Source organism: Saccopteryx leptura, chromosome 3 (genome assembly GCF_036850995.1).
Source record: "Saccopteryx leptura isolate mSacLep1 chromosome 3, mSacLep1_pri_phased_curated, whole genome shotgun sequence".
Taxonomy (NCBI): domain Eukaryota; kingdom Metazoa; phylum Chordata; class Mammalia; order Chiroptera; family Emballonuridae; genus Saccopteryx; species Saccopteryx leptura.
Window position 1 is genome coordinate 317,992,817 of NC_089505.1, and position 12,184 is coordinate 318,005,000.

The following is a 12,184-nucleotide window of genomic DNA, read 5'->3' on the forward strand; positions in this document are numbered from 1 at the left end:
GCTCCTTCTAACGCCAACCTTGACTCTCTCCCTAGAGCCCATATCCCAGGGAGCGCTGTTTCGGTGCCTTTACTGTGGGAACTTGGTCTCATCCCTCTCTCTCCCCAAATTTCCTAATTACCTTGGTTTGTCACCCGACTACGAAGAGAGCAACAAGCGCCCCCACAGACGCCGCCCCCTCCCCCGGGGGCCGGGAGCCACGCGCGCACCTGCGGGACTGACCCCTCCCGTGACGGCGTCGGCGGGGGTGGCGCAGGGCCTGCGTCAGCGGCAGCCCGCTGGCGATTGGGGCGCGCTCACCTCCTTCGGCTGCGGGCTAATTATAAAGTGGCTCGAGCCGCCGCCAACCCCGGGGACAGCCCAGCGAGACAAGACAGGCGCTCTGAGACCTGCAGTCCAGCCGGCGGCCCCGCGGCGACACTGGCAACCGCGACGGTGAGGCGGCGCCTCCGCGAGCCCTTGGCCGCTTCTCCCCGGCGCCCACGACCCCTGACAGCTGCCTTCTTCTCCTCCGCCTTCTAGTGGCGTGGCTGGGACTGGGCTTCTCCGACCGAGCTGCGCCATCCCAACCGCGACAAGGTGAGTGCACCTGCCGGGACCCGCCTTGGCTGCGCGCCTGCGGGGCCGCCCGCCTGTTCTGTTTCACTCCGCATTTCTCTGCACGGGGCTCCCAACTTTCCTCCCGTCTGTGACCCGGGTCAAGGGAGCGCCTCTCCAGACTCCCGCTTCCAAGCGTTTGGTCTTGGCTGTTCCCTCTAGAATTCTTTCGGGAGCAGCGGACGCCCCGTAAGAGAGCCGAGTGTCCCGAGCAGCCCCGGGGTCGGGGCGACAGTGTCAACCTGGGAACCGCGAGGAGATCCGAGCTGCCCCCGGGTCTCGGGCGGGCGGGCGGGCGGGCGGCGTCCCGGGCCGGCGCGCCCCTGGGAGCTCTGGCTCTCCTGGTCCCACAAACTCCCCGCTGGGACCGTGCTGGCCAGAGTCGCTCCGAGGGCCCCGCTGGCTCCCGGGCAGGGTCGGAGTGCGCGCCCCTCTCTCCCTGCAGCTCATGGCGCGGCTCCTGAGACTCTGCACCTGGCTGCTGGTGCTCGGCCCCGGCCTCCTGGCGCCCGTGCGAGCGGAGTGCAGCCAGGACTGCGCGGCGTGCAGCTACCGCCTGACGCGCCCGACCGACCTCAACCTGCTGGTGAGTGTTAGTGCGCGGGGCGCGCCGGCAGCGGCCGCGGGGCAGCGCGTCTGCAGATCACTATCGGTCCGCACCGCCGCGGCGCGAAACTCGGGTCCCTCAGTTGCCTCGACTTTTCCCCCAAACGGCGACCCAGGTCCCGCTCTAGCTCTCAGCTTCCGGGACCCGGACTTCCTAGGGGCCAGTGAGGACGGCCATGTCCCCACACAAACCAAGTTTATTTCAACCTCGGGGATACAGATGCCCTGCGACGTGCTCTCTTTAGCACCTTGGAGAGCACTGCACTGTCGCCTCACGTGTCCTAAGTCACCCTAACTCCCAACATCCCACTAAGGACCTTTCCACACACAACCATCCGCACATCGTGCCCACAGATAATGGTGTCATTTTTTTTAGTTACATTTCGTCGCCTTTTTTAGGATTGCATTTCTCGAGCCCTTTTAACCTCGCGTCCCTGGAGCTCTTATCCTCACTTGAGAGAGCTAAGTGATGAAGGAGGGAGGGACGCAGGGAGAGCAAAGGCAGAGCGCAGTGGACAGGAGAGAACGAGATCAGCGACCGTCTTGAGGGCAGGTGACGCTGCAATTCAACTTCTGTCATGTCTTGAATGTGCTTTTGTAAAACCTACCAAGGCAACAGTTTGATTTGCCTGTGAAAAAGGCACAAGCGAGATGGCCAGTATCCAGAGATAGCAACAATGCAAGGATAAACTATTCCACTGGCTCTTGGGGGAGGGGAGTAAGGGAGCCCGAAGAGCTCTTATTCTAATCGCAGTGTCTGTGATCTTGAATCACCACTGATACTCTACTGATCAGAATCTCGGAATTTGGAACCTGGGAAGCTTCATTTTAACTAGCTCCCTTGTGATTCACTTGAGCTTTTCTCAATTTGTTGAAATTCTGTGATGACTTCAACAGCTCATCAGAGAATAGTGTATTTATCTGAGGAGCTAAGCACCTCACTGGAGCCTTTGAAGGAACTTTCTTATGTAGATTCATAAAATAGGGACAAAAATTAAGGAAAGGATTCTACAAAATTCAAGGCACGTAAATCAAGTTAAAGTTTGTTTGTTTCATTTGAATCACCCGATTCACTCATTTGATATGTGCATGTGCTAACATGGCCTAACAGAGAAGTCACATAGTGGAGCTTTATGTTTAAACTATAGTATAAGAAAAATGTGCCTCATAAATACGGGTAATAATGCCTTCATCCACCTTTTTCCTTTCTAACATGTTTTTTGTTTAGCTGATTTGTTTTGTATGGGAGATTACATTTTGGGTTGTTATTTTCTCTGTGACAAAAGGCTTTGTTAATGACTATGTTGTTAGAATTACAGCAGTTCTGGAATTTTAGCTTGGATGCAAAAACATATATAAGAAATGAGGTTGCCTAGCCAAAATTATGTAGTAAAAGCAGTATAACAAATACTTATTGACCTCCTACCACGTGAAAGACAGTGGTGCTTGGTTGGCGGCTAATGCAAAGATACATAGGCATGCTCTGAATGATGTCCAAACTGAACTTACCATCTAATATGACCTTGACCATAACACAACAAAAAATGCTTAAACATATATAAGAGCATATAAATTCACATCACTTTTTTAGTAGGAATGTGTTATTTGAATTATTTGTCATTATCTGTTTCGGACAAAATCCTTACATTAAAAAGCATTTTGGTAATAGTATACAAAATATTCAACATCTATACTTGGTAAAGAAGTCACTTAAATTATATTTTAGAATGAAAATATTGTTGACACCTGAACACCTTAAGTTTCCAATAACATTTTGATTTCTTAATCAGATGTCAAAACTAAACAGTATTGCTTTAATTAGATCATCTTTAGGTTTCCATATATGCATATATTTGATTTTCTTAAAGACAAAACTTAAATAATAATTGAGTAGATTAAATACCCTAAAAAATTCTGTTGCATTACTAAAATGCTTTCTTAGTTTGTGAAAATAATATATGTGCATTTTATATTTTTAATATACTAATATATTTTAAAATACCAAGAAAGAACTCATTTTTTCTAAATCAAGGGTCACTGATCTGAGTTATACATGTAGATTTCAGGGGACAATAAAAACCCCTGAAATTCTCAAAAATATCACATGGATTGTATGCTCAGAAATATTACATCTTCATGTAATATTAGTACTCTTTTTAGCATAGTCAAGTGATTTGCTGAATAGAAGAAAATCTTAACAAGATTATTAGACCATATAGCCTAAATATTATAATGCTTAGAATTTAATTATATAATAAAAAGAAAGGAGTTATATATAGATCATTTCAATTTTGTCAGATAACATGATTTCCACTGACAAAAAGACTTTATCTGTACATCAGTAACTTAATTTTAAAAAAAGTAACATGAATAATCTAAATATTAGCATATGTATAATTTCATATTGGATCTCAAAATTATAAACATTTGGTTCAAGATGATTAAATATGTTTTAATCAATTAAGGGAAGAAAAACAAAACAAAACATCTTCTTTCACCAAATCAATGTCATAATTTAAATAATTCATAGAATTTAAATTGAATTTTAGAATGTCTTTTTAAAAACTTATTTAGAAATTGTTTTTTTCTTTAAGTTTGAAAATGTTTGCAGGAATATTAAATATTATTGAAGGTAAAATATTAACACAAACAAACCTTATAGTATTAATGTTGATTTTTATCTGTAAGACAAGAAAATAAAAGGATTTTGGGAGTAAGGTGCATAATTAGGTAAAGAGAAATTTCTTGCTTTTGGTTAGGAAAAGCTCAAACAAAATGAAATCTGCAGTGGAAAATTATCCAGTGAAATTCTAAGCAGCCAGTGTAGCTTAGAATAGGATAGAAGAAATGCTTTACAGTATTGAAATGGCACAAATATACATATCTGTTAAAATTCAAAGAAAAATTCTAATTTGCTTCAATTAATTCTCCACATTTTTGCTAAATCAATTTTCTTTTGATTTGCCTATTCAGTATGACAAAAGTTGTAATAAGAAAATGGAGATTATTATATGGGAGTTTTCATATCAAAGCCAGTATATTGTGGTCTGCACAAATTAGTTTACTTAATAAAATGAAGAAAAACGCTCTTTTTATTCTTAAATTGACTTCTTTTCCCAGGCTTGCACACTGGAATGTGAAGGGAAACTGCCTTCTCTCAAAATCTGGGATGCCTGCAAGGAGCTACTGCAGCTGCCCAAACTGGAGCTTCCTCAAGATGGCACCAGTGCCCTCAGAGAAAGCAACAGACAGGAGGAGAGCTATTTGCTGGCCAAGAAGTATGGGGGTTTCATGAAAAGGTATGGAGGCTTCATGAAGAAAATGGATGAGCTTTATCCTCTGGAGCCAGAAGAAGGGGCAAATGGAGGTGAAATCCTTGCCAAGAGATATGGGGGCTTCATGAAGAAGGATGCAGATGAGGATGACACCCTGGGCAATTCCTCAGACCCGCTGAAAAAGCTTCTAGGAACAGGAGACCCCCTAGAGAGCAGCCACCACCAAGAGGGCAGTGATGAAGAAGTGAGCAAGAGATACGGGGGCTTTATGAGGGGCTTAAAGAGAAGCCCTCAACTGGAAGATGAAGCCAAAGAGCTGCAGAAGCGATATGGGGGCTTCATGAGACGAGTGGGTCGCCCGGAGTGGTGGATGGACTACCAGAAAAGGTATGGAGGCTTCTTGAAGCGCTTTGCTGATTCTCTGCCCGCCAATGAAGATGGAGAAAGCTACTCAAAAGAGGTTCCCGAAATGGAGAAAAGATATGGAGGGTTTATGAGGTTTTAATCCCCTTTCTCAGCAGTGATCCCAGGCCCCCGCAAGCCTTCCGCTATCCCCCAGGGAGAGACTGCCTCGCCAATCATGGGGGGTTTTGGTTTTGTTTTGTTTTGTTTTTTGGCCATATATTGCTTGCATTGTATAGTTGACTTTATTGTCTAAATAACTAACTATACAACCTGAAAGTTCTCACTTCAGGTTCTGTGATCTTTTGAGAGTCTGTACGCTAAGTAGTGGTCTATTGCAGCTGTCTTGTTTTCAGGCTAAAATAGCTTTTGTCACCTTGTCCTTCATGTTTGACAAAATGCCAATAAATGCTTACTTGTTTATGGCTATAATAAACTCATTACCCCAACTGCATAACATTTTTGCAAGTTTCTTCTTCTCCAAGGCCCTTATTGACCTTTGGGTTTCAACAATAAATCCTGAATGCAGAGATAGTGAAACCATCTGCTTTCGACAGAGTCACCACTGGCCTCCATCTCCTCCTGTGAGTGTGGCTGCAAAAACAGTTTTCATTTCATTTCTTACACATAAAATCTTAGGTGGGTAAACACATTAGAGCAAAATAAAATGTATTTCCACTCTGATTCCTGGAAATCAGACACAGGAAAGAAACCAAAGCCTAATAAAGAAACTAGCTATGCCCTCGCATATAAGAAAATGTGCATTTATATCCAGATGTGTATGTCTCTTTTCTTCAGCAAAGTATTAGAGAAGTTAATAAAAAATTAGAGAGAATTTAGCTCCATTTGAATAAAGGTGAAGCCCAGAAAGGTTAAGTAGTTGTCCCAAGCTTGCCCAGCAGTTGAAGGATAGTAAAAGAATTCAGACCCAAACTGCTTGCTCTCCAGCAATGCTCTCCATACTCTGATTCCCTATCTCTCATCCATGTCACCGCCAAGAATTGGGAGAACTCGGGACTATATATTGTTCAGTATTATACACCCTTACACCACAACCACAGCGGGCGTTCCAATATCTAATTAATGAATATATGAATGAGCAAAGTAATGGATGATGAGATTTAGTAACCAGGTCAATGGGAAAGGTATGATGGATGTTTATAAGGCAAAAATCTCTTCACATAAAAATTAAATCACAGAGGAGAACATTCAGGTACAGATAATGATTTTCTTTCCTTTTTCTAATTGAAACTACCTGCAGCTAAACTAACCACTAAATATTTTATCCAGGACCCTCACCCATCCTCTCCTTTGTGTTCTTTCCCAAGAAAATCAGAAGTTAGCAGCTCGGAAAAAAACAGAGGAAGAGTCTCTGGCCTACGATCCAGCACTGCAAGCCCACGCATTCCATTCTGAAGAGGCAGCTCCACGGTCCCGGGCAGTCCAACCCTGACAGAGTTCCCAGGACTCCACATGGCCATGTGCTATTAAAAGACCCAACTCTTCCTAATCAGTGCAAGGGTCCCCACCTTCACAGAGCCTCACCTCCACCTATCCTCCTGACCTGTAGCAAACTAACTTTTCTTCCAGGCCAAAGCCCTCTTCCTTTTGAATTATAGGTTCATACAATGTAGTTGTTTGAAGCAGACCAGGAAGAAGGTAATAACCATCAGCTAGCCCTTGAAAATCAGCATCAGGAGCTTGAGGAGATGGGGCTGGAACATATCAGAGATATGAGGTCTCTATTCAGCCTTAGCCAATTGTTTCTCTTGGAAATGCAGGCCCCATGTTGCCAGACTTTTCCAAAGAAACCTGAAACCTAAATATTCATAAGAATATCCCAAGTTTTTAATCTTGGTCATTGATTCCCTTTAAGAAAAAGGTGTATGAGTAAAAAGGTGAAAGAGATTGAAAAGAACTAATTTCCATTTAATGAAAAACAGCCATGGGGATGTAAAGTACAGCATAGGGAATACAGTCAATTATATTGTATAACTATAAATGGTGCCAGATGGGTACTACACTTATTGGGGTGATCACTTCATCGGGTATATAAATGTCTAATCATAGTATTCTAAACCCTAAAATTAATATAATATTGTATATCAATTGTAATTAAAAATAATTTAATAATAAATAAGTAAAATGCTAAAAATAAAACCATATAGACCAAACAAAACCCATCTGCAGGTCAGATTTGAGAGATAATGGGGCTAATCTTTGAGAAAAACTGTCACTTAATTCTCTCCCCTAGAACAAAGGATTTTTAAATCTTGAAAACAGGAATTCAGCCTACATCTGGAGACAGTAAGAGCAAATTATCCTGTCCCTCTCTGATAAGTTAATAATAAAATTATTTTACAATAATAAAATACCTGTACATACATAGCATCATACAATATGTGTGAGAAAACACAATTTTACAATCAAATGAGCACATTATTTTTTAAATCAAGCACAGTTCTTTATGTAGGAGCCCTTTGTTTTCTATTTTGAGTTAGCTGTGTAGACCTGACTAAAACACAGACGATTATCTGTCCCTCTACTTGACTGTCACTTCTGCTAAAAACCCCGATGCCCCTCAAATCCCTGGTGGAGCAAAGAAGGCCAAGGGATGTGCCACAAATGTTTAGGAAGGGAAGGAAAAGAGGAGAGGGACAGGGGAAACAGACATGAAGAGGGGAAGGGAGGATTGGACCAGATAGATGGCTCCTTCATGTGATTATGAGGCTACCTGCTCTTGCTGGAAACAGCAAATGAAGCAAATTCTCAGTGTCAGGCAGACCTTAGCAATAACGTCAGTGGTTGTCCACAAAATGTGACTCTTATGGGGCTCTATAGATAGTCTTCGTGTTTCCCCAAATGTCTCCCATGTTATCCACCCTTCAGTATGAAATTCCATCATTAGAATGTTTACACCTTTCACTCTAAAGACTTTGGTTTTCAAGAATTTCTTATTTAAATTCTGAGGGGCGTTTGCTTAAGAGTCACCTAGGATGCTATTTTAAATGCAGATAACTGAGCTCTGACTATGATACTCAGGGCGTGCTTGGCACAGGTGCTCTGGGTTCCACAAACATGGGAGGGCTGGGGTTAGAACTGAGATTAGGATTTAGGGTTAGATGGGCTGAAGTCTCAGGTAAGATGAATTCAAAGCCCATGCTAACTTGAAAGTGTCTCCAGAAAACTGTGTGCTGATTGGAATTCAGATCAACCTAACTGCAGGGGGCGCTGCTGCTCTATTCTGGACCCATTTTAGTCCTTGGGCTTCCTCCTCACTTCAATTCCATTCACTTGGGCCTCCCCAATTTCACCTCCAAGCTTGAGTCCTGGTCTGGGTTCCTTCTGAGAGTTGATATTCTGTGAACTTTGTGTATGAACTCTGGGGCCAGGTTGCCTGGGTTAAAAACCCAGCTAGCTGTGTGATCTGAAGCTCTTCTTGCCAGACTCTCCTCATCTGTGCCTCATTAGGTTGTTGTAGTAAATAGACATGGTAACATATACAGGATGCTTCAGCCTGGGCTAGAATACAATCAGCACTTACAGAGTTAGCTGCAGCTATTGCTCAGTGTCCTAGTTTCTACCTGTAAGTCTTGATCTTTTCCCAACCTACCATGCTTTGCCCTGGGCCTCTCAGGAACCAGACGCTATCTTACTCTAGGTCTTCCGAGGTCGAGATACAATCTGGAGGCCTCAGTCCTGGTCAGAGCCTGATAGGATCCAAGAAGAAGCTTTCCTCTTCTACTGAATGTGTCCCATGAGGCAGAAACTATTAGCAGTTTTCCATTAATACTCATCTTCACTTTCTCAGTTTTCTACTCTGAATGTGTAAAACCCATGTAGTAAAAACGTCATAAAAAAATATCATGAAGAATCTAAGCCTTGAGCTACAAAAGTTTCTTCTTAGAAGATGAAGGAGAATTGCACAATTTTAAGTACTATGAATATTTGTGGGTTTTTTCTTTGAAATGTACATAAGTGCCTCACATGAATCAATTCATTCATTCAACAAATAATGGAGCCAGCTACATGATATCTGGTGGAAAAGCATTGCAGACTGAAGGAACAGTGAGTGTAGTGCCCACATGAGGAACATGTGGGTAACTGGAGGAACAAGACTTATGACCCTGTGTAGGCATGGAAAGGGCTTTAGGCTCAGATCTAAATGTGATAGAAAATGATTCGAGATTGGGAGCAGATCAGTGACAAGATAGGCTGCCATGTGTAAACCTCAGTGTCTGCCATATAGAACGAGTTTCCTCACTCATTCTTCTGAGAGAAGAATGTATTAAGTATCTGTCATCATTTGCATCCTTCAAAACATCTTGGTTTACCTGCGAATAAAAAAAATTTACATAAAATTCTGATGTTTTATAATAAAAATGCAATGAATAAACTTTTTATCAATTTCTACAGCAAAAATTAGAACTTAAAATGCTCACTCACTGCTTAGAAAATGAAAAAAACAACATATAATTATATTATTGACTGAGAACACATGGCTCTGCAAGGAGCAGAAATGCCAAAATCACATCAGCAGAGAGCTCGGCCATAGCTTAAACATACCCATCCATGGCCCTGGCCGATTGGCTCAGTGGTAGAGCGTCGGCCTGGCGTGTGGGAGTCCCAGGTTCGATTCCCGGCCAGGGCACACAGGAGAGGCGCCCATCTGCTTCTCCACCCCTCCCCCTCTCCTTCCTCTCTGTCTCTCTCTTCCCCTCCCGCAGCCAAGGCTCCACTGGAGCAAACTTTGCCTGGGCGCTGAGGATGGCTCTGTGGCCTCTGCCTCAGGTGCTGGAATGGCTCTGATTGCGGCAGAGTGATGCCCCAAGATGGGCAGAGCATCGCCCCCTTGTGGGCATGCCAGGTGGATCCTGGTTGGGCACATGCAGGAGTCTGTCTGACTGCCTCCCTGTTTCCAGCTTCGGAAAAATACAAAAAAACAAACAAACAAACAAAAAACATACCCATCCATGTCATGTGCTTATACTTTTTCTCTTAGTTTTTTTTTTAAATCAAGTATAACATATCTACAGAGATGTCCACAAAAAATGAGTATACAACTCACTGAATTGCTGTGAAGCAAACATACCCAAGAATCATCATCCAAGTCAAGAAATAGAATATCACCAGCACCCACTCATGGCCCCTCAAAATAACTAACTCTCCCTTCTCCCCAAAGGTAACCACTCCCCTGACTTTTATCACTATAGATTAATTTGGCTCTTCTAAAATTTTCTTTAAAAATAAACATACTTTTTTCTACTAATATGGTTCAACATTATACATATGAGATCCATCTATGCTGTTACACGTAGCTGTGGTCTATTATTGTTATTGCCATATACTATTCCATTGAGTAAAAATACTGCAAGTTCCATTCTATTATTGATGGAGGTTCAGATTGTTTTCAGTATTGGGCTATTGCAAATACTAGTGCTATAAGCATTCTTGACCATTGTCTTATCACATGTGATGCATTTCTTTCGAGTTCATAACTAAGAGTAGATTTGCCAGGTTATAGAGTACACATATGTTCAACTTGTTTGTACTGCCAAACAGCTTTTAAATGTTTCATATGATTTGAACTCCTAACCACCTTGTACGCCCCACCAATATTTTGGATTGTCAATCTTTCTTCATTGTGGCCATTCTGTTTTAATTTACATTTCTCCAATTGCTAATGTGATGGAGCATCATTGTATATGCTAATTACCATTTGAATATCTTTACTTACTCTTTTGCTTTTCAAATGTGTTTTTTCAAGTTATGGATCTGAACTATCTTCTGCTCTGTGTTAAATGGTCTTAAACAATGAAATAAATGCATACTCAGTCAGAAGTCATTTTTTAAAATCTCCCTATTATAATCCATACAAACCTGTTAGTGATGGTGCCCATAGACTGACTCTATGACATTGTTAGCCAAATACTGGATAGGTTTTATATTGTTCCTGCTATGTTCTTATATGTTTAGAACATCTAGGTACAGTGTTTCATAGAGCGGCCCTATCCAACGAGTGCCTTTCACTCTACTGGGTCTTCTTGAGAGCTCTCTGAGTGTTGTTGAACTGGCAGGTCCTCCCAGAACTATCCTCACTCAGCAAGGAGAGGGGAACAGACCACTTCTAAGGTAAGTCACAGGTGTTTAAATGTTATCTTTGGTCCTAGCCAGATAGCTTAGTTGGTTAAAGCATTGTCCTGATACATGGAGGTTGCCAGTTCGATCCCCAGTCAGGGCATATACAGGTTAATGTTTTTATCTCTCACTCTCTCTCTCTCAACCTTCTTCTCTCTCTAAAATCAGTAATATTTTTTATTTTTGTTACAGTTTATATTCAATATTACTTTGTATTAGTTTCAGGTGTACAGCATAGTGGTCAGACAATTGTACACTTTTCAAACTGCTCTCTCTGATATTTCCAGTACTCACCTGGCACTATACATGATATTAAAATTTCATTTACTATATTCCCTATGCTGCACTTTACATCCCCATGACTATTTTGTACCAATTTTTACTTCTTAATCCCTTCACCTTTTTTATCCAGCCCCACAAGTGCCCATCCACCTGGCAAACCACAGTCTGTTCTCTGTATCTATGAGTCTGTTTCAATTTTGTTTGTTCATTTAATTTGTTCTTTGGAGTCCACATATAAATAAAATCATATGGTGCTTGTCTTTTTTTTGACTGACTTATTTCACTTAGCATAACACCCTCTATGTCCACCCACGTTGTCGCAAATGGTAAGATTTCATTCTTTTTTGTGGTCATATAATATTCCATGGTATATATGTACCACAATTCTTTTATCTACTTGTTATAAGTTTTGGTAATCAGGTCATTTCAAGGAACTACTTGATGTAGATAGGCACCATTTCCCTCAGCTACTCAGTACTTGTTTCTCACCTTTTCCCTCGGGGAATGAGGGCTCTCGTTGCTCTCTTCCCTGAAGAACCCTGCAGAGCTGGAGCCTCTGGCTTAGTCCCTGTGGCCAGTTTGCGTGACCCAATTTGTTATCAATCTAGAAAAGAGATTGAAGTGGAGAGGTGGTTGCAAACATGAACTGAAAGAGCCAACCTTCCAAAGTTCCTCCCTTATCAATCAAGTAGAGCAGGGCCTTGATAATGTTGTTTTGTTCAATGTTTCATTGTAATGGTGATGAGATGCTATAGATATTTAATTCTTATTTATATCAATTGGCCTATAGAAAAATCGCATTCATTACACGTTGTTTCACTCAAAGTCAAAGAACTTATCAATGACATTAGATGAGGACTTACTGGAGAGGGCCAGATTGTCTG

General features: G+C 42.1%; 1 protein-coding gene across 1 annotated transcript; it reads left to right on the forward strand.

The window, feature by feature from the left end:
* Window positions 1-228: 228 nt before the first annotated feature.
* On the forward strand, window positions 229-5,337 carry PENK (proenkephalin). The gene is made up of 4 exons (XM_066379024.1): window positions 229-435; window positions 523-579; window positions 1,043-1,183; window positions 4,324-5,337. The coding sequence occupies exons 3-4, from the start codon at window positions 1,046-1,048 to the stop codon at window positions 4,981-4,983; spliced, it is 798 nt and encodes a 265-aa protein (XP_066235121.1). The 5' UTR covers window positions 229-435; window positions 523-579; window positions 1,043-1,045; the 3' UTR covers window positions 4,984-5,337.
* Window positions 5,338-12,184: the final 6,847 nt, after the last annotated feature.

Excerpts from the sequence above, each read along its gene's own strand:
- PENK (XM_066379024.1), top strand. The coding sequence starts at position 1,046 with ATGGCGCGGCTCCTGAGACTCTGCACCTGGCTGCTGGTGCTCGGCCCC. Across the intron at positions 1,184-4,323 it reads CGACCGACCTCAACCTGCTG|GCTTGCACACTGGAATGTGA; the intron begins GTGAGTGTTAGT and ends TTCTTTTCCCAG.